Source organism: Neophocaena asiaeorientalis, unplaced genomic scaffold, assembly GCF_003031525.2.
Source record: "Neophocaena asiaeorientalis asiaeorientalis breed wild unplaced genomic scaffold, Neophocaena_asiaeorientalis_V1.1 scaffold365, whole genome shotgun sequence".
NCBI lineage: Eukaryota > Metazoa > Chordata > Mammalia > Artiodactyla > Phocoenidae > Neophocaena > Neophocaena asiaeorientalis.
In genome coordinates this window covers 457,719-480,916 of record NW_020172773.1, presented here as the reverse complement: position 1 = coordinate 480,916, position 23,198 = coordinate 457,719, and the positions used below count along the sequence as shown (strand labels likewise).

Sequence of the window (23,198 nt, the reverse complement as noted above, 5' to 3'; positions counted from 1 at the left end):
ACTATTTTAAATAATAATAATTATAATATTTATAATTATAGTAATAATATTTTAAAGCTAAATTTTTTCTAGATTGCTTCACAAATGAGTCATTCAATAATGTACCAGAAATGTTATATATCTGTATATTTATATTTAAAATATAATTTAAAAGTTTAAATATGTATATTTAAAATTACATCACAATATTTCTTCTTGGGGCTCTAATAATTTCCTCTGAGAAAGTATCTCCATTGAAAGTTCAATTCTTATTCTTGCATACACACTCTGCTCACTCACCCACTTCCTTACTCATCTTCAAGATGGAGGGCAGAAGCCACAAAATAACCCCATTTCTACTGGCTCTGAGTGGGGAGCTCTAGAGGGAGGCCATGCTCTAGCACATACCCTCCTGAGTAGAGAGCCCTGTGAAAGCCTGAATGCCATGCCCTGAACATCAAGCCAAGAGCACAATGCCTTAAACAAGCAGATCAAGCTGCCACACACTTCAGCCACTTGCAAAAAAAAAAAGACTAGTGTAGGCTCTTGGGCACGAGTTTTCCTGTCCTGCTGTGTGATGGCTTAGCAAAGCTATCCTGCCAGCAGTTACTTAAGCTGCCAGCAGTTGAAAAAGAAATGGGATGGAGAGAGTGTTTTCTTCTGTCCTGGCCTTACTGGGATACTGTTAATACCTTTCTGGAAGCAAACTAGAGGATTAAATACCTTCACTAAATTTTTTGATCCAGAATTTAAAGCAAAATATCTTCAACAAAGATATTCAGAGACACCACAAGGAAAGCTATTTGGATGTTAGGAAGTGTTATGGGCTGAATCACGTCCCCCCGCAAAATTCACATGCTGAAGTCCTAACCCCAGGCTGTAGATTGCGACTGTATTTGCACATAGGGTCTTTAAAGAGGTAATTAAGTTAAAATGAGGTCTTTAAGTGGGATTTAATCCAATATGACTGGTGTTCTTATAAGAAGAGATTAGAATACAGACACACCCCAGAGGGAAACCCATGTGAAGACACAGGAGAAGGTACCTGGCCATCTACAAGCCAAGGAGAGAGGCCTAAGAAGAAATCAACCGCGCAGACACCTAGACCTCAGACTTCTAGCCTCTGGAACTAGGAGAAAATAAATTTCTGTTATTTAAGCCACCCAGTCTGTGAAACTTTGTTAGGACAGCCCTAGCAAACTCATACAGGAACTAACAGCTTACAAAAGGCAGTAAAGTCAGATCAGGACCTTAGATCTGAGGTCTAGAACAGCTCCCTTCTTCGGCACCTCACTCCACACGAATCCAGGTACAGCTACTTACTTTTTTGTTCTGGACAGGCCATCCCAGGATTGGTTCCAGCAATAAACGTATTCTAGCATATTCCATGTTCCAGCAATGAACAATGAAGCAAGGACCAAGCTGGTGAAAACATTCTTCTACTCAATATAAAGGATCTTTTACTTTCTTTTGGAGGACCAGAACCTGGTACCTAAACAGCTTGAGTTCTTAATCCACATCTCTGAATTCCAGACCTGCTGCCTGCATTGCCGCTGGTGGCCTTTCATAGTAGCATCCAGGCCTCAGCACCCAGAACTGCTGCACCCTCAGAATGCACTGCTGCATAATCCATGGCTACTTCCATCTAAGTGCTGGCTCCGGGTTTGGCATCACTATCATATTCTTTCCCTTCTAGTTCCTCAGACCTGGAAAGGACAGCGTTGTGGACAATATAAGTTCTTTCCCTCAGCCATTCAGAAATTTGTCCCACACCAAATTTAAACTGTCAATTAAAACTGGAATGCCTTTGAGGACAGATGCTTCTTTAGAGGTCCTTTGACCTGAATAGTTCAGCATTTGCATTGTTTTATTTCACTGTCTATTCAGAATCCTAATCATAGCCCATAAGAAAGAATGTGACTTTAATATTGGACTTTGCTGGTGTGCTTGAGTGTGCACTAGTTATCTTTCTTTAAATCATAGCCATATGGTAAATTTTCTGTTTTGTTATGGTTACCTTTCACTGGTGGGCATGCAGTGGGCATTTCTTGGAAATGGCCAATTTTTATTAAAATGTTTCTAGAAGAAAAATTTTTTTTTAAATTGTAAATTAAAAAATTGATCATAGGGGCCATTTGAAGTCACTGAGGAATGAAGCAAGCAATCAACAATTGAAATTCAGTTTCTCAGTTTCAAATCAACTCCTTATTGCTGTTAATATTAGTCTAAAACTTGTTTACAATATACTCTACCAGTAATAATATAAATTGCTGTTTGTTAAATGATTTTTCTTTGTTGGAAACTTCAAATCTATTATTTTTCCTTATTGGTTGTTGACAACTTTTAGTTGTCAGGGAAAAAAAATCATTCCTATAACTAAATTTGGATTTTTATAATATTCTTTTATGCTATTTTCAGAAAAATGATATAACTATAGACACTTCTACTTTTGATTCAATGTTCAAGCCTTGTTAGAAGGAAAAGTTGTAGGAAAGGAATAAATTCCTTTTAAAACTTCACATAACTTTCCTTTTGGTCTGTTTCAAATAGTAATGGACCTAGTTAAAGCAGGAAGTTCAGGGTGATGGCAGGCTTTATGAAGAATGGTATCTTGCATGAACAAAGAAAATTTAAAGAAATTCTTAAATAGCTGAATCCATCTCAAATGGCTCTTGTGATCTGGAGGGAAGGAAAGCTTTGCTAGGAGGAAGTTGAGAAAGTTTTCTTTTTTTTTTTTTCAATTCCAAAAGGCTTTGCCATGTATTGGAGGAAGAAAAATATAGTTTGTCTAGTTTGTCATGTTATTTATAGACAATACTTAAATCTAGATATTTTAATTAATTTTTTAAAGTAAAATTGCTCATCAGTGTCTGTTCATAAGATAATTACATTAGACTTAAGAATTTGATTTTTAAGATCAAGTTTAAAATGACACCTCAGAAAACAGGATTTTTATTTTTATCTTAAAGCAAGCTCAGTTTAGAGGTGTCTGTTTACAAACTTTCTTCATTTAATTGGTTTTCTTAATATGAAATAGGATTTCCAGAACTAATTAAAAGTTCATTCTAATGAATATTCAATACCAAAATATGTTATCTTTGCAGTACAGTATATAGATTTTTAAATCATCCATAAAGGTAATCATATTTTTTTATATTCTTAAAGTCATGTATTGTTATTGAGACCAAACGGGTTGTTTGCTTCCTCTCAGGCCATGATTGAAGAAGCCATCACCAGGGCAGAATCTTTCTCAGTTATGTACACACCATTTGCAACAAAAATCAGAGCTGATAAAATAGAAGAAGTAAAAGAGGTTTTCATAAAAACTCATCCTGCATATGTGGAATATATCTACACAGGTAAGATTCAATATCTTCAAAGTATCAGCTAACAACTTATTTCCATAAAAAACAAATACAGGCATGTTTCTGATTTTTTGTTGCTTATTTCAGTTTTAGGGATTTTTTTTTTAATCTGATGAGCTGAAATGGAAAGTTATTTTAAGGTTTTAAGTAGAGCTAGCCCTATAGGTCTAGCATAATATTCCTTGTGCCATCATGTTTCTTTTTTTAAGACGAGAGGTAAAACCAAGAAACTCTAAGATAATAAAAAATGAAAGGATAACCTGTAGTAAAATGTCACCTTTCCCCATATACTTCATCAGTAAACTAGGTGATTATAGTATTTTCCTGAATATGGATTTTTTTTTTCTCCAATCCCTGCTATTTCTACTTTCCTTCCTCCATCTATCTCACACCTCAAACGTCCCTCTTTTTTATGTTCTCGGGCCACTGGTATCCAAGTGAGATCTGGATAGCCAGCCAAGTGTACACAGAGAACACAACACTATTGGTGCCCTTTTTTCCTCTTTTTGTCTTTGGAAGCCACTTGCTTTCATTCATTCATTCCAAATACTTTTTACTATCTACCATGTTCCAAGTGTTATTCTGAATTAAGACAAGAATTTTCTTGTACTAAATTGAGCCAATCTCTAATGGAGATGGAGACTTCCAGTTATCTAAGATACTAAGAGTTGTCAAAAGCTTTTGTTGTTTCTGTTTCACTGTCTTTAAATCACTGAGTCAAAACAATATTAAAGAGTATTTTGGGGCTTCCCTGGTGGCGCAGTGCTTGGGAGTCCGCCTGCCGATACAGGGGACACGGGTTTGTGCCCCAGTTCGGGAGTATCCCACGTGCCGCGGAGCGGCTGGGCCCGTGAGCCATGGCCGCTGAGCCTGCGCGTCCACAGCCTGTGCTCCGCAACGGGAGAGGCCACAGCAGTGAGAGGCCCGCGTACCGCAAAAAAAAAAAAAAAGAGTATTTTGTTATTTTCAAAATAAATTAACAACCAGCAATGGCTACCATATTAAGCAAAATCTCTAAATACACACACCTAGTATCACATCCTCCTGTTAAGGCCCCTGCATTCCTTTTGTCAGGGTTTTGGGGCCAAGTCACTGATTTATATGATTAATAATATACTCCACTAGTGATCACGTTTAAGGTACCAGGCACTCTACATTCATTATCTCTTGTCACTCCCATAACTTAAGAAGTGAGTGAGATGATTCTCATTTAGAAATGAGAAAACAGCTACCAGAGAAAACAGTTTTTCCAAAGATACACAGCAAATCAGAAAATCAGTGGCTGCAGGCCTTGGATCTGAACCCATATCCTCGCATTGAACTACACTATTTCCATCTGATAGAAGCTGAGATGTGACAGAAGCATTAAATTTAGGTCCTATGGAATCCTTATTTCTTCCACAATGCTTCAAGCTCTTCAGAAGAAATACATTTTAAAAATATAACCAGGGATGATTAAATAGCGAATCCCTAAGGAACAATGAAAATTTAAAGGCAGAGAAAGGGAAGAAAAGAAATCACATGCGTGCTATAATGAACACTGATGCTGATTTACTTAGTTCCAGCATTTTATAAGGAAGGAGATAAAAATGTTTCAGAACTCACAATTTTTGCTAATTGTTATAAATCATTTATCATTTTGTTATGGATATCTTCAAGGGTTTTGCAGGGGTGGGGGGCAGAGAGGGGAATCAATACCACACAAAAGTTACGTCAATCTAGTATCATGGAAAATTAATCCAATTCAGCTATTTCCATATCTACTCTCAGATCCACTGGTAATAAAGAGAGATTCATTGAGGAGATTACCAGTTTGCCAATTTCTCTACTGGTAGAATAAGTTTAGTTATATTTAACCTACTTCACAGAGAAGTCATGAAGATTAATTAAGATTTAGGAAGCACTGTTGCCACTGAGGGTTTAAAAACAACAATAACATTAATGAGCCAGATTCACATCTCATGTAACTCCATCAAACCTGTTATCAAGATGAATTATGATCTGCTGGCAAGATGATTCATGCTAAAGGATCTTATACTTTGGAAGAGAAGATAATTATAAGTTACTGATGATTGTTTCTATCATTATATAATTACTAATTGCTGGAGTGTGACAGTGCTATATGAGAACAGAGAGAAGAAAGACAGTTTCTGGAGGAGAAGGGGAGGTAGTGAAGGCAATCTCGAATTTTAAATTTCATCAGGAGTGGTGAGGTCCTTCGCTCTATAGAATGGGTACTTTGAACTAACAGGCTATTACACTGATGACATTATTTGCCTCTGTTGCAAATGATTAAAGGGTCACTCCAAAGCCATTGCTGGAACGACAGTGAAACCACTACTACGAACTATATATGTGCAAGTCTTAGTGGCATCTCTTCTTTCCCCCCCAGGTAATTCCAAGGTGAGGAAGGGGGCAGGTCAAATGTGATCTTTAGCTTCTGGATATTTCTCACAGGAGGTGCAGAGTGGTGATTTGGGCAGGCATCAGTAGCCAAAGGCAGCAGCTAGAAAGTGAGTTACACAAAGAGAGATAGGGCCTAGGAGGGTAGTGCCCTTGTTTTGTTGGCACGTCCCAAATACCAGGATACTCCTTTTATCTGCCTTCTATTTAAGAAGCTTCTGTGTTGCCAAAAATGTATTCAGTTATTTATTTCAACAAAGAGTCATGCAGCAGGTGTGACTGGACAATCACACAGCAAATGTGTCCAAACATGAGGCTTTTTTTTTTAACCTACACATATTCATCTTTGGTCTGTCCAGAGCCAAAAATATATTCTATCCCACCCCAAAGGACTCAATCTCACCCAATCATTTCTAAAATTTAGTCTGTCTTCAGTAACTATCTAATCAAACTCACCAGCTTTTTTCCCCTTTCCATGGGACTTTCTTCTCCTACTAGTCTGGTTTCAACTTTGACAGAGCTCGAGCCTACCCAAGGGTCCAAAGAAGCCCATGGGCATGTGAGGAAAGAGTCCTCTTGGAAGTCTTGTGCAGGCTGGCACAGCTGCTGATTATATGGCTAGTGCAACTTGAGACAGCTCTGTTGGCTTGAGCAGGACCTCATGGGCTCATTTATGTGACACATCAGGTCACCCAAGGGCACTATATGAGTTCCCCATGCTACCTCCTGGTGTAAATGCTTCTTTACATGTACACCAACCACCCCTACCACACAAGCTGGACCAGACTAGAACTACTTTCTAAGACTCCCTCTCCCTGCCAGAATGCGGAGTTCTAGATCTTACTCTAGAAATCCCCTCTACTCCACTGGAGACTGGAAGTCATTTTAGTCCTCTCTCCAACTTGCTATGTTATTCTTCCATTTCTCTTCTCCTTTTCTCCATGCTTCAGAATCCCAATATCCTCAGGACAAGAAGAGGATCTACAATGGAGATGGGTGGTATATTCAGTTATTCATTTAGTCATCAAACATTTACTGAGCAGGCACTATACTAGGTAGTGCTAGAATACACCTGCTTCTAAGAAAGAATATGACTCTAGTAATTTATACTTCAGGGTGAAAATTGGACTATATTTTTCCTCTCTTCTAGAGAATACTTCACTTAAAACCTAAGCTCTAATTGTGGAATGGAAGGCTGAGTCTAATTAAAAGAATGATGGAGGAGAAAACAGATGAAGGAGCAGTTTGGGAATAGAAGTCCTTGCCACCGAAAGTGGCAAAGACTGGCTAGTTGTTTACCAAACTAGTCTCTTTCCCCCGCCCCCCCCATGCATGTAACTAGAATACATTTCCAGCCTCCTTTACAGTTCAGTGAGGCTTGTGACTCAGTAACAGCCAATGGAATGTGGACAGAAATAACCTGGGAGTATGACACTCCCAGGCCTGGCCCATAAACGTCTGCCATGCAGAACTCGCTTTCCCTAGCCACTGACTGAGTAAATAGGACTGCGGAACTAAAGAAGCTACAAGGCAAAAGAAGCTTGGATCCCTGAATGACCATGTGGAAGGCAACCCACTGAATACCCACACAAACGAAAACCAAAATTCTCTTGCTTTAGATCCCTAAGATTTGGAGGCTCTTTGTTAAATCAGGTAGCTTTACTCTAACTAATATACTGCCTCACATCAGTGAAGCAGGCGGCTTCCTACTCCATCTGCAGGGTACACAATAAAATTCATGTGAACTCAGGGGAGGATGGAGAAGCATTCCTCCATGTGCAGTCAAATTCATCCTCAGGAACACCCGGAGTTTGTGTACATTCCCTTCTACCTCCCGTTCACTCATCCTTCCTTGGACAACTACAGGTAAATGTTCTCATACATATGTGTTTGTACCCACTCACAGAAAAGGAACATTTGAGGAGAGACACAGATTCCCCATGGGAGACAGAACACAATTACGTCGTTTTCATTGCAGCTAGAAAAATTGAGGCCATAAATAAGAATTACAGAAATCATCTAAATAAACAATCAACAGATGAAGGTCAGAAAATCTGTACCTTGAAGATCTTGGATGAAAAGCCTACCTATCAAAGTTCTGCTGGATAAGTAGGTATTATCATTAAAACTTGGAGACTAATACATTTAGTTCTCCCAGCAGAGGCTGGCAGACAACCCTCCAACACAGAAACTCTGCCCAACTCCAGGTCACCTTCATCAAGCCTAGATAGTATTGAGTTCATTACTCCTTGGTCATGTGACAGTGCCATGAGCCCAGTAATAGCTGGCAGAGGTGGTGGTGATGAGCAGGAAGAATATTCATGATAGAGATCCCCCAGGCAGTGTATTCTTTCTAGCTAGCCCCTAATTCACAGTCATCCTTATCATGGATTTCCACATGAAAAATAGATGCAAAAGGAAAAAACTATAAAAATGAATTCATTTTGAAATGTATAGAGATCTAAGTATTTTTAATCTTTTACTGAATGGACCAACTATATTAGTGATTTATTATGAGAAAAACCCACTTCACCCTCAGTGGCAGGCACTAGGACTATACTGCCTTTATAACTTCTACAAGACTGATAAGGGAGGGTTAAAACTCAAATCTGCCTTGTAGGACAACCAGGCTTACATATTCTCAGGAACTCACTGTGCATTCTTTGCTATTTTGGGGATGTGGTAAGACCCACCAAAATCTTAAAGCCATATTATAATAGAGCTATACTGTATTACGTTTCACAGAGGAAAAAATTACTGAAGTTTTAGCAGTGTAGCTATCCATTTTTCTTATTTAAGGAAAAATCCAGTTTGATTCATGCAGAGTAGTCAGGGTATATAAAACAAATAATAATTCACCAGCCCCAGAATTATTATGTTTTCATTTATAAAGATTTTGCTTGAGATTTTAATTCATATATTCCAATGAAATAACACAATTCTTGTACAGTTCTTTTTCTTGCATGATTGTATTTTAATAATAAAGTAATACAATAAGCATATCCTGTCTCCACTTGATGAAAATATCAAGATTTATTTGCTAAATAAAATAAATATTCAGTAATGGATCTGTGCTTAGAATGTTTAATAGAAAAGTTTTCTGGATCAGATATCAATTACTTTAACACTTAGGTAGATAGAGTCATATTTTGTCTCTCCAGTGCCATTTAACTCCCAAGGGTAAATATGTATGTTCAGAATAATGATATACTGTTTTAAAACAGACCTTTAAAAATTGCTTTTCACTGAAATGTATAACCTTGTTCTTGTTCAGTCATCATTTACCAGTAGGATAATACATTCTATGCTCTCTAAAATATAAAGTTAAAATTTCTCATTTTATTCTTTCTTCTTTAAAATGTTATAATTTTACCATGATCAAGAGTTTCCAAGATTAGACTATTTTCCTCTAACTCACTTTATCAAATGGAAAATTTTATAGAATTAAAGAGCCTACATCCCCAATATCATTATGAAAGTGTTACGGCTAGGTGGGTTATAACAAGTCATCTCATGTTTGTACCACAGAATTCTTTTCAGAAACAGAGAATCATTCCCAAAGAAAAGAAATTCCCCATATATGGGGCTAAAGTCTCTGTTCTTAAAATATTAAAACGTTGGTCTTCCCAAAGGGAAGTGTGGTGTTCTGGCACTGTTCTATCTAATCAAAGTAAACACGTCTCAGTGAGCAGCTCACTTGTCCTTTGCAGTAGCAGGTTACAACACCATTTGCCTCTGGTCTCCCTCATCTACTGTCTCTTGCCATCTATGATTGTATTCTTCCTTTTAATTGCATAACTCTCTTTTAATTTCATTTTAGCTATAACAGGTAACAATAACCAAGGGATTGTACTATTTTACTTTCTTCTTGTTAGTCTGTACTTCTTAATGCATCCAGTGAACCAACTTCCCAGGAGTTGGATTCATTTTTACGATCGGTAACTTGTACCTTTAATAACTCAACACAGTACAGCTGCAGCTCCACACCATGAGTGGCCACCCAGGAAACAAAGATTCCTCACCCTCCACCCTGTTATCCTTTCTCTTCCCAAACCACATGTTTCCATGAGCCAGGACCATTCTAGCAAATCTCACTTCTGACTCTGATTCTGGGATTTTCTTTTCCTCACAACACTGCTGACACCAAATCTGTGGGGTTTTCCACACCACTTCTCCAGCTCTCAGCCACCAACTGGTGTTTTAACAATTCAGTTCAACTTTGGTACTCACTATCCAGAGTTAGCACAGACGTCACAGATTAAGGGCTCGATCCTACCAGACTGCCCCACCACCACTTCAGATGTCAGTTACAGGTCCCAGGCCTCCTGTACTTCTGACCAACCAGCTATAAGTTGGGGGTTTCCAATGACACCCAATTCAGGTTCTATAATTTTCTAGGATGACTCATAGAACTCAAGAAGTGCTTTACTTACTATTACTGTTTTATTATAAAGGATACAACTCAAGAACAGCCAAATGGAAGAGATACATAAGGCAAAATAAGGTGGGGTGTGGGTGTGTGCTCTCACTGGTTGCATGACTCTCCCAGCACCTCACTGTACTTCACTAACCCAGAAACTCTCCAAACCTCATCATCTCGGAGGGTTTATGGCGGTTTCATTATGATTGACTAAATCACTGGCCACTGGTGATTAACTCAATCTCCAGCCTGCCTCTCCTCCCCAGAGCTTGGGGAATGGGGTTGAAAGTTCCAGGTTTCTAATTAAGCCTTGGTTTTTCTTGAGACCAGCCCCCATCCTGACAGAAGCTATCTAGGGGCCTGCCAAGAGTCACCTCATTAGAACAAAAGACACTCCTACCATCCTCTATCACTTAGGAAATTCCAAGTGTTATAGAAGCTCTGTGCCAGGAACTGGGAAGAAAGACCAACTATTTTTCTATGATACCACACCATCTCTCACTCATCGGAGATAATATCCTTGTGTTTTTTACTCTTGGGTGCAGACCACTATTCAGCATGGCTTTATCTGTGAGAATCCAGTACAGTCTGGGTTGATTTTGTATCCTTCCAGAGAAGATTTTCTTTTGATTTTTCCAAACCACATGGAGTACTACCAACCAGAGAGCCTCTATTTCTAGAGCTGAGATTTCCTGGACCATCTAGGTAGTATAAATTCAAACCTATGCCTAGACTTAAAATTCCCAGAGGGGAAAAAGAATCCTACTCCAGACCCCAGATAAATCAGACAAGTTTATTTTGTTAACTTCATCAATGGTTGGATTTTTTTTTTTTTTGTCTCCATCATTCACTGGTACCCCAGTCTCACCTTTGTTTAAGAATGCACCATGTTATATTATAATTGACCGTGTATTTGTCTACTGCATGCACCAAATGGTAAGCAACACCATGGCATTCATTATCTTACCATTTTATCATAATGCCTGACATTCATATAGACTCTGGTAAGGGGAGCCTATAAATATTTTTTAGGTAAATTACGTAATCAATTCTTCATCTAAGCTATATATCTTATTAAGATTATTTCTAATATTTCATCATTTTGTTGCTATTACGGATTAAACCATTATTTTCATTATACTGTATATTTTATTATACCTATATATTTTGATTGACCTTTTTAAATCTTATATCTGTTTATTTGGGGGTTTGTATATTTCCTTTTTTGATCCCTTACTGAACTCTTGTCTATACTAATAGATTTTCAGTTTATCCTCTTGGATTTTCTATATAAATAACCATCTATTCTTAAGTTATGACCATTTGGTCCCTTCACTTCCAAAATTTATATCTCTCATTTTTATTTCAGGTCTTATTCCTTTGGCCTGAAATTCCAAAGCTATAGAGAATAATAGTAGTCAAAGGCAGTCATTTTGTTTCTGAGTTTAACAGGAATAAAACAGATTAAAAGGAGTTTCACCACAACTAAACTGACTACTAATAGTGAATAGTAAAGAGTAATACCTAATAATCAAGATAACCTCCTCTTTTAGATTTCCATATGTAAGCAATAACTTACCAAATACAAAACCAAAGCCTTGCTGACTTTCAAATTTTATATATTAACTACAGGAAAGCACTGAGTCATTACCATAAGATCATTTGCTTATGAGCCATGATAATTCATGAGTAATAATAGTTCCTGTACATGATAATCAGGATAATTCTTTGTTTTTTAATTGTCTTCAACAATTGCACTTATTAAATAAAAAACTGTAGAACTCCAAAACCAATTTCAACAGAAAACAAAAGAAAATCTCTGGTCTCAGGAAAAGAAATTGCTGTGCTTCTCTGGGATGGTAGTTTGTTGTTGTTGTTTTATCTTAGGAACATTGTGAATGAGACAGTTGATCTTCTTTACTTCTAGAAAGTATACAGGAGCTTATAAAATACATTCTGTGTATTAATCTCACCTATGGCTTCATCACCGATCTCTTACTTTTCCTTCTGATCTGTTTTCTTCAAGAACTCTTTTACACATTTTCTTATGCTGTATGTTTTTATTTAAGGAAAGTCATTACACTTCCAGAGTGAGATATAAACAAATAAGTAGATTACCAGTCCAGATAGTAAGGAAAACTAAGGCTTTCAGATTATGTAAGACTTTGATTATGCAGTATTAGCTAACTACCCAAGGGTCACTTTTTGCAAAATGTAGAATCTAATCGAAAGTGAAAAAAATCATAATTATGATGTAGATCAAGAAAAATGATGCTAAACATTTTTTTTAGTTATTTCTGAGATATACATTTTAAAGTAATAACTAGAATTATGACATAACATTATACAAGAACATATAAGATTTTTAGAAATTTCATGTAATGTCTGAAATATTTATATTAACATATTTTCATACAAATATAAACATTTTTTATTATCTCATATACTTAAGTCTAGTTATTAGTAATAGTATTACAATAATGTTATAATAATAGCATCACTAAGTCAATTTTGGTATCTTTGTACTAGATGTAAAAATTAATTATTCTTAATCCTCAAACTATTATGTTTCTTAAATAAGGCAATTATTCTTCTCAGATAGTCAACTTGAAGAATTTATAATATGTCTTACATCTCAGCTATGATATTTTAAGGATTCCATAGTATTTGTAGATATACTGAACTACTAGCTAAATCCCTCTATCAGAAATCTTTTGTTTCAAGTAATAGGAATCACAGCTTAAACTGATTTCAGTATATTTAAGTTTTAAAGGGGTAGGAGGAGGCATGAAATACATTGATTTATAATACAACTACAGGGGGACTACCTTTAAGCACAGCTTGATCCAATAGTTCACTCACTGCTCTATTTTCTACAGTCAGCTTTCTTCTCAAGTTCTACCTGGTATTCCATCACCTGTACCTCAAGGTGGTACCTGCATCTCAAGGTACCTCAAGCGCTAGTATCTTGAGTCATAGCAAAATTCCCAAATGTCATTACTAACTTCAAATCACACTGTCCCAAGAAGCAGTGAATATCTCTTCCACCCAATTCCTGGGACTCACTCTTCCTCATTGGCCCAAATTACATTATATGCTTATACTTGAACCAAAACAGGTCAAGGTAATGCCATGGATTGATTCGTCTAAGTCAAATAGGTCTCGCTTTTAGAGTAGGTAGGGAAAGAGAGAATTCTCCAAGGGTAGCAAAAGAGGAAAGGTGGGAATGCATGTTAGGTATCCAACCAACCAATGTCCATTCCAATGGCTGCAGAAATACAGCCACTTAAGGGCATTAGAGCAACAATATATTATTTCACTGTGAATTTAATAAATATTGAAGGGAAGAGCAGTATCTTTCATGTTTGTTTGTCTCAAACCTACTTTGTTGGGGATGGAATTAAGGAACTTCCCCAGAATAAATACAATACAGCTGATTAAACATAAAACTTTAGAATCAATAAGAATTCCAAGTGAAATAAAAATGAACTATGTATAAAAATCTTGTGTAATTATTTGTTTTTCAAAGCTTATAAATGGGTTATGAGGGGCAACTTACATATACAAAGATCAGTTTTGGAAAAGTAGAGCAGAAATCTGAAGGGAAAATTAGGAATCTTAGGAATGAAAACCAATGTTTCCCACTTGCATCTATAACTCTGAAATTATAATGAAGGTCAAAGGGAAAATACAATTTATTATACAAAGATTCATTATACAAATAGCTTTCTCACACATCAACTGCAAAAACCAAAATACACTATCTATGTTTTTAAAGTAGAAACTGTTTTATTATTTATGGGAGCAAAAATGATGTTAGCTGCAAAGTTGCTGCCTTTTGCTATTTTCTTGCTGATGTGAATTTGTGGATAACTTCCGATATAGAAGTACTGGCATTAAAAAGTGAACAAGATAAAACTCAGAAAATGACTGGGTGGGAAAGCAGTAATGACAAAGTGTTGGCATTATGAAGGGACTGGAGAAGCTAAACTCTGAAACTGATCACTAAGATGAAGTCATATAAAACTGACATGGTCCCATCTCACACTGAACAACTGGGACCTTTAGAAATGAGATTTTGCTCTAGCCTAAAATGTCAGAACATTTTGTTATGGACAAAGGGCAGAGAAATGACATAGACACTGGAAAATAGAGAAGGAAATGAAACAGAGAAAGGAGACGACAGAACCCTAACGAATCTGCATATTTCTAAAAGACTTTTAAAACCTCTATGATTTTTCTTTTTTCAAAATGGCTTTGAGAAGTTTATCCACAATCTGTTGACTGTGGTTACGATGAGGTGTCCAACAGAAAATACTGATGATGGTGGTATCTATGTTTTCTACTTTATGTCCAGAGAGCTCATATTTTATTTTACAGATATTTAACTTCATAAAAAATAAGCAGTCCCTCATATATAGAGATGAGTCTGCTGACCTACGATCAACAGTTCACATTTTTGCAGATGCTTTTCTGGTGCTGCTGACAGTTTCATTAAGCCAGCTTCTCTGTTAATCCAATCTTCTTTGTGACTAAGGGTCCATATTTCCCAGAGAACAAGCTGCAGCAAGGGCCCAAGTTTTCAATCTAGGCAGAGCTGCTCTGTTCATTTGAGCATCAACTCCACTGAGTTACCTAATACATATTATTTTACCTCACTCCCCCTTCGTAAATTACACAGAAACCACTTAAAGTTTAGGTAAAATAAATAAAGATTGTGTGATATTCTTTTCTAAGTTTAGTGACAGAGAAATAAATCCTATCTCAGAAGCTCTGAACATTTCATTAGCTTTGAATTTTTTTAAGTTCTATTCTTATTTGGACAATTAAAAATTCAGGATTGAGAAAACTTTGTTTTTATATTCAACTCAAGTACTGATTGAGCACCTACTAGGTGCTTGGGGCATGAAGATAACGTGAAGATGTGATCTTGAAGAGGATTAAAACTTATTGGAGAGATGAGACATACCCCCATGAAACATTAGGAGATTCACTCTAGAGTGAGTGGTATGCTCATTTTTGGCTGCGTTGGGTCTTCATTGCTGTGTGCAGGCTTTCTCTAGTTGTGGTGAGCAGGGGCTACTCTTTGTTGTTGTGCGTGGGCTTCTCACTGCGGTGGCTTCTCTTGTTGCGGAGCATGGGCTCTAGGCGCACAGGCTTCAGTAGTGGCTCGCGGGCTCTAGAGCGCAGGCTCAGTAGTTGTGGCACATGGGCTTAGTTGCTCCGTGGCATATGGGATCTTCCTGGACCAGGGCTCGAACCCGTGTCCCCTGCATTGGTAGGTGGATTCTTAACCACTGTGCCAGCAGGGAAGCCCCACATGACTCTTTTTGAGTTATTGTTTTCTCAGGGTATATGCCCAGTAGTGGGATTGCTGGGTCATATGGTAGTTCTATTTTTAGTTTGGGTGTTCTTTAAGAGTTTGGGTGGGGGGAGTACTGAAGTACTCAGGTAGCCCTTTATGGACTAGGTGGGACTTAAATTAGGCACATCTGGAAGTATAGTAATCGACTGAGTAAAAGAAATATTGAGAGATTAGGTAGATGTTTCTGGGTGGAAAAGCACAAAGAAAAATTCAGAGGCAGGATGAGCACAGGCTAGTACAAATTAGTGAAATCAGCAGACCTGATGAGAAAGGTTTGTACTAGAGGAAACATAGGAATGAAGAATAGACTGTGAAACACATCCACACAATTGAGAGCCCTGAATACCAGGAAAGAAGCACTGAAATTCCTGAGGAGTGATGTAACCATGACAAAGGCGATTATTTCAGAAATATTCACTGGGTGGTGGTGTGGAGATATATTGGTGTGAAATCATACTGGTGGCAGCAAGGCTTGTTGGGAAACGTTTTCTGTAATCCAGATGCTATGTGATCAGAAATTTGACCAGGGTGGTAGCAATGATAATGCAAAGAGCGGGGTTAATATGAGTTGTATTACAGTGGGCAGATTTAATGAGTCTTTGAGATTCACTAAATGTCAGGGAATATGAGGAAAGAAAAGTTTAACAATGACTTCAAAATTTTAAGCCAGAATAATTGGGTGAATAATGGCCATCCCTTCAATATGCTGGTGAAAAGCAGGGACGAGAGATGTTGTGGACATTTAAAAAATCACTTTCAAGGAATATATTTGCTGTATTTGAGGTAACGTTTGTAATGGTGAGCATATAGCAATGACCCAGTAGGCATCTGGAAATGCTGTGTTTGAAACTGGTGAAATTTTGCAGATGAGACTATGGCTTTGGATCCCTAGTCTTTTGATTTAGAACAAGGGTCTCCAATCCCCAACCGGTACCGGTCCACGGCCTGTTAAGAACCGGGCCACACAGCAGGAGGTGAGCGGCAGGGAGAGTGAGCGAAGCTTCATCTGCCACTCCCCATCGGTCTCATTACCGCCTGAACCATCCTCCGCTCCATCCATGGAAAAATTGTCTTCCCTAAAACCGGTCCCTGGTGCCAAAAAGGTTGGGGACTGCTGGATTAGAAGTAATAGCGAATGCCACAAGAATAGAGAAATTGGACTTCCCTGGTGGCACAGTGGGCTCTGGTCCGGGAAGATCCCACATGCCGCGAAGCAACTAAGCCCGCGTGCCACAACTACTGAGCCTGTGCTCCAGAGCCCGTGAGCCACAACTACTGAGCCTGCGTGCCACAACTACTGAAGCCCACGCACCTAGAGCCCATGCTCCGCAACAAGAGAAGCCACCACAATGAGAAACCCGCGCACCGCAATGAAGTGTAGCCCCCGCTCGCCACAACTAGAGAAAGCCCGCGTGCAGCAACAAAGACCCAACTCAGCCCAAAATAATTAATAAATTAATTAATAAAAGAAAGAATAGGAAAATTCCCCCTAGAGTGTTAATATGAAGAACATATCAGTGAGCCACAGACAGCTAGGAGGTGCACTGAATGAGATGCAGGAGAAAAAGGGAGGAAGAGGAAGCAGCATGTATATGTGTAGGAGAGATGGGGAGACGCAGACAGAGAAAGAGGCAGAGAGAAAGACAAAGAGAGGGAAACAGAGAGACAGAGAGAGAAAGAGAAGAGACTGTCACTGAACTCCAGGGAGGTGACTTCAGGGAGGGAGGAAGGAACATACAGAAGGTCAAAGAGCATGAATGTCTTGAGTACCTAAAGCTGGTCAGCTCCAGCCTCCTGAGGTACAATAAAAGGTTCTTGATAAAGGGCAAACATTACCCTTTTTTGCTGAGAGTCGGACATCTTTCATTTGGAGGATAAAGAATTGAAAGATCATGTTTCTACAAGAAACTTAATCTGCATAATCTATCTTTGATATTCTTTTTTAAAACATCTGCTTCCCTAATGGTACAAATTTGGAACTGCATCATACCTGCAAATTGATTTTTTAATAATAAATTTGGTCCTAGTCATCTAAATTTCATCTGCAATTGTGATAAATTGTAAAGGAATGCATTAAGGGATTTATTTCTCTCAAGTTTTCTTCTCACGTGACAGGAGCAAAGAAGACATTTTTAATCAACTCAACCTTCCTACCAAAGGACAATATATTCTGGTTAACTTTCATATCCATCAGAGGCACAGGGCTTTTCGGACGTAGGTAGAGGTTTATGAGCATAAAATTGAGAACAATTAGCACTCAAATTAATGTTACATGAGATTCAACATCTGGTAAGTGTGTCATCATTTTGGGTCATAGACCACTTGCTAGGCTAAATGTTCATACAACTGCAATTTACTCTGCATACAAATGGAATAAAAATGATACTTTAAAAATATTTTTTAACTTAACAGTATGTATGTAGGGACCTCTCTCATTTCAAAACTTTTACTAGAATTCAACAGCGGATTAAACAGGATGAAACATACAGCATCAAAAGGAACAGAAAATACATTTTGGCAAGTATATTTCATAACAAATTAGCTATAGTGCTAATATTAGTTTCTCTAGTTCATCTAACCACTGTCACTATTAATACAGGTCTCCTCTTTATCCGTCAAATATTTAAGAGCAGGAAGAGGTCAACCTCTCAAAGTCTTTGTGCTATTTATATAACAGAGCCCTCAAACATCGGCTGCTTCTGGCAATAGAGGGGCATCAGAAAATGCCAGATCTCAAGATGCCTCCTGCAACTCACCACAAACACCAGCCCATGCACAGCACACCGTAAACTATTCTGAACCTCAGGACTCCGGGGCCTCCAAGAGCACTTTAATGTACACCTTAAAGTCCCAGAGGTGTCCTGCAGGGAACCCTCTCTGAGCTGGAAGCAGGTGCTGGCAGGAGGCTTCAGGGTACCTGGGATCCAGCGGCTTCTATGTCAACAAGCTACATATACTCTGGGTCTGTGGGGAAGTCAGAGCGTCCATAAAGCCTACCCACATCCATTCAGGGGGCCTCTGGGCATCCAGAGTTACCCAGAAAGCCAAGGCTCTCCCCAGAGGATGGCCCCAGACTTCACCACCAGCATGGCCAGGAGCGCTGAGGCCTTCTAGGTCAGGGAGCAAAACCAGATTAAAGAGCAAACCATAGCCAGGGAACACATACCTTCTCCTGCCCTCCACCTCCAGAGTATGCTAATTCCTGAAAATACTGACAATCTAGACATGCCAGCATCTTAGAGAGTGCTAAAGAATAACCGCAATCAAAAAAAAAAAACGTTATGACCATTTATCAGGAGAATGAGCTAGTGTCCATTTTACTTTTACTTAATTGCCTTTTCACATGACCCGGTTATTGGCAACTTCAGTAAAACTGGTAAACTCTTGGTTGGGTGTGTCTGTATCTGCAGATTTCAAAAGCAAAGAAACTTTCTGCACTCTTGAGATGGAGATGCAGAAATCACATTTTACCTTGTTTATAGAAATGAGCCATCCTTTTAAAAAGAGGCAAACACCAACTAAAGAAGCACCTAATACTACAATCTGCTTTTAAAGTGCCTAAAAGTTACGCTATTAATTCTAAGAACCCCTGAGCCTTTGTTGTACTTTTCTAGATAGAGTAAGGAAGTGTTCTATCTAGAATTGTGTCTGTTGAAACCATCTATGTATTGACATTGCCCTGCTTCTGTAACATGCTTCCCACTGACTGTCAGAGTGATAATCACTGTCGTAGGATCGTTCTGAGAGTTAAGCCCTGTGCTTCAACGTTCAGCAGCCTGACTCTCAATTCTGGTCCCTCCATTTGCTGTGTCGGGCAAGTTTGTAAGTTCTTGAAGCTCCAGTTTGGTCATCCGTAAGGTGGTCATAATAATGTGTCCTGCTCTACACTGTTGTTGAATGAGAAAGATAATCCTGATAATGTGTATGGCACAGAAGAAGTGTCACATAAATGTTAGTCCTCAATAATATTTAGTGGTTACCAGATCCTGTCACCAAAGACTAAATCATGTTTAATATATTTTTGTTCGGTGCTTGTGTTTAAAAGATATTTTGTAATATTTTCTTTTAATTATCAGCATACATGTTAACTCTCTGTTTGACAGCCGTATGCTATTTACTTAACCAAAATGTACCAAATAGCTTACTGCAGTGTTTTCCAAACTGTGCTTTGAAAAATTGGGATTCTGTGGAGGGGTTCAAGGTGGCTATTGTGTGTGGGGTATATAGAATGGGGTACAGTGATGAGAGTGAGTGGTCAGTGATCCAGGCTTCAAATGGAACAGCTCTACCTTTACCAACTTTGAATATTGGGCTTCTCAGTAAATTTTAGTTTGAACAAAGGGTTCTGCAGCTAAAAATCAGAGGGGGGAAGTCAGAGAGGGTGGATAAAAACACTCATGGTTTACTGTGTCTATTATTTCTTAAAGAAATACTACAGATAGCAAAGACTGTATTTGAAACACTGCCATTTGAGTTCTGACTCTAGATTAAAAATTGGCATTTAAATCATGATTCAAGGATATTTGGAATTTCATCTTCTTCCCTTTCTGGCAGTGTTAAATAGGGAGGGCTCATTAAACCCTCTGTTCATCATCCTTCATTTGAGAAGTCTATTGTAATAAACCAAAGCATTATTACCCAGAATGAAAATGAATGAAGTAAATCTGGCCTCCAAGACCCCATGGCTGACATCTGTCCCTGTCCCAAAAGTAACCCAAAGTCAAGCAAGCCTAAAGCAGAGTGCAGTGGTTACGCCCACGGTCTCTGGAGTCAGACTGCCCAGGTGTGAATCCTGCCTTGTCCACTTATATGCGCGTTTCCAGACAAGTCACTGCCCATCTGTGTACCTCAACCTCCCGGTTATTTGTAAAATGAGGACAAAAGCACCAATTATGTGAATGTATCGTGAGGATTTAAAGAGAATGCACACAAAACAAACATGATTACCAAAGGGGAAAGGGAAGGAAGGGAGGGATAAATTAGGAGCATGGGATTAACAGATATAAACTATTATATATAAAATAGATAAGCAACAAAGATTTACTGTATAGCACAGGGAACTATTTTCAGTATCTTGTGATAACCTATGATGGAAAATAATCTGAAAAAATATATATATATATATATAATTGAACCACTTTTTGTACACCTGAAACACAATATTGTAAATCAACTATATGTCAATAGAAAAATTTTTAACAGAATGCACACGAAATGTTTAGCACAAGGGAAGGTAGAAAATAAGTACTAAGTAAATATTAGCTCATCTAGTCATTAAGAACAGTTTTAGAACCATTTTCTTGACACATGAGTTATTTCCAAGTCTAATTACAAAAGTTAGTACATTTATCATTTTAAATTTCCTTCAACTATAGGAAGGAGAGCAACTAAATTAATTAGCCTTATATTTTAATTCTTACTTGGTAATTTTTCTCTTTCCTTTCATATAACATTATTTTCTTAAACAAACTGTGAACAGAAAAATCAAATTCTCTTGAAAGGTGTCGCACAGAAAAATATTAAGCCTGCAACCTGGTCCTGAATTTTGTATTATTTTGAATATGGGGAAAGAGGAACATATAACCTAGCCATATTCTATTGCTATACTTTGTGTATGTTTATATTTTAATAAAAATATGAAGGATAAAGTATGATTTTGATATATCATCTATTTGACCTTTTGATGCACATACTTTTACTTTGTATCTTTAATTTTTTCCGAGTATAATTCTTGAAATCTGGGGGGAAAACACCCTGAAAACAATAAAATGATCAATTCTTTAGTTCTTTTTCTGTCATATTTCAGACCTTCAAGGACTCCACGTGTTGCCTCAGACAGCTGACTGGTCATCTTTTCCTCCTCAACAGTATCTCTTGACTCTTGGGTTCAAAAACAAAGAAGATGGGAAGTTTTTGGAAAAAGTATCATGTAGGAAGTTACCAACATTTACAGGTAAGTCACCTGGACTTGTTATCTTTCAATACTGTTTTAAATTAGGAATTGTGCATTATTCATTAAGCTTTATTCATCACAAGCCTAGCATATAGTAAGGCCTGGGCACCAAAATGTTTGTTGGGTCATACTTAACTCCTTCCAATCTTCTTTGTGGGTTAGTTAACAATTCCTGGAATTCTGGTTCCCCCAGGAGTGCCCACCTCCCTCACTCTAACCATCTCACCGCAACCACATCACCACCCATGCCTGATCATGGGGCACTCAAAGATTACAAGCTTTTGTCATCACCCATCAGCAAACACAGAAGAAAATCGTGCAACAAAACTATTGTATGAAATCAAACATATAGCCAATGACCACCTTAAATCACTTGGATTATCTGCCATTGTATTAATATCTGTTCTACTCTTTTCTTACGTAATTAACCAAGATCTCAGATCTCCTGAAGAGTATTATAGTTAAATGGTGCTCAGCAATTCTAGTTGAAACTTTCAAAAATCAAGTAAACATTCAGGTGAAGTCTCATACTTATGGGCTGAATTCATGACCAGGTTGAATTTATCCCTTCAGCTCTACCCACATAATTAAGGATTTGTGTTTTGTCTGGCACTCTGTCCTCTGAAGCTTATCTCAGCTTCGAGCTACATTCAAAGTCAGTGCAATCTGCACACTTCAATAATACCTGGGAGGAAAAAGACAAGAATCAGACACATTTATGATGACATTTTTTTCACAACTCAGGAAAAGCATACTCTTCAGAGAGAGGTGAATTGTCATAGGCTGTCCTGTGGATCTCTCAATCAAGAAACACAACAAAAGGAATAAATGATAGTCTCTAAAGGGCAATGTCTCCTCATAGATCTTTTACTGTTTTACTTCTGGTCTTTGAGATGGGACTCGTTTCTATACTAAAGATTTCATATCTATTAATATTGAGGTATCTGTTTATAGCTTGCTAAGGAAAGCATTTTGAAATGGAAGTCTGGGGAAAAAAGTATAAAAGTTTATTGTTACAATTTTTAGAACATAAAACTCCCTTCGGTCTGCTGACAAGAGAAGACACAGTGAGACACATGCAGAGAATGGGGAAGAGAATCTTGCCAATACTGGATTTTATTAGAAGCACCCAATCGAATGTAGGTATATAAGTCTTTTATATTTTTTCAACATATAAATATCAGACAATTCTAGAAGTATGGAAAGTTTATGGTGTAAATATTGCAAGTGTCGGAGGATTTTAGAAACTTTCACAGTCAACCTTATTTGCAAAACCAAGCAAAGTTTAGCTAATGATTTTATTCCTTTTATATTTTAAAATATATTAATCATAAAGCTACACTTCGCAATTTCCAGCATTTCTCAGGCTAGAGCCTTTTCTTTGTGGCTTCCTGATATCTAAATGAAGGCTGAATTGAATCTCTTGATTCAAATCAGTAACAAAATTTTAGTGAACACAGTGCTTACCCTATTTCATACATTTGGCTACTGCATATAACCATTTTGTTGCCTACATAAGAATTCAGAACACTGAGAGCTAGCTCCTCCACATTAACTGATACACTGGATGCTACTCTAAACATTGGTAATTGATCTTTTTTGTTGTTGTTAACATCTTTACTGCAGTATAACTGCTTTATAATGTTGTGTTAGTTTCCGTTGTATAAAAAAGTGAACCAGCTATATGCATACATATATCCCCATATCCCCTCC

The 23,198-nt window shown here is 37.8% G+C and overlaps 1 protein-coding gene across 1 annotated transcript in view; it reads left to right on the top strand.

The window, feature by feature from the left end:
- SPATA16 (spermatogenesis associated 16) overlaps positions 1-23,198 on the top strand; it is a 221,456-nt gene that overhangs the window by 151,859 nt on the left and 46,399 nt on the right. The window contains exons 5-7 of the mRNA XM_024740856.1: positions 3,191-3,338; positions 21,339-21,485; positions 22,512-22,624. Of these exons, the coding sequence (XP_024596624.1) occupies positions 3,191-3,338; positions 21,339-21,485; positions 22,512-22,624 (408 nt within the window). The remainder of the gene's footprint in view (positions 1-3,190; positions 3,339-21,338; positions 21,486-22,511; positions 22,625-23,198) is intronic.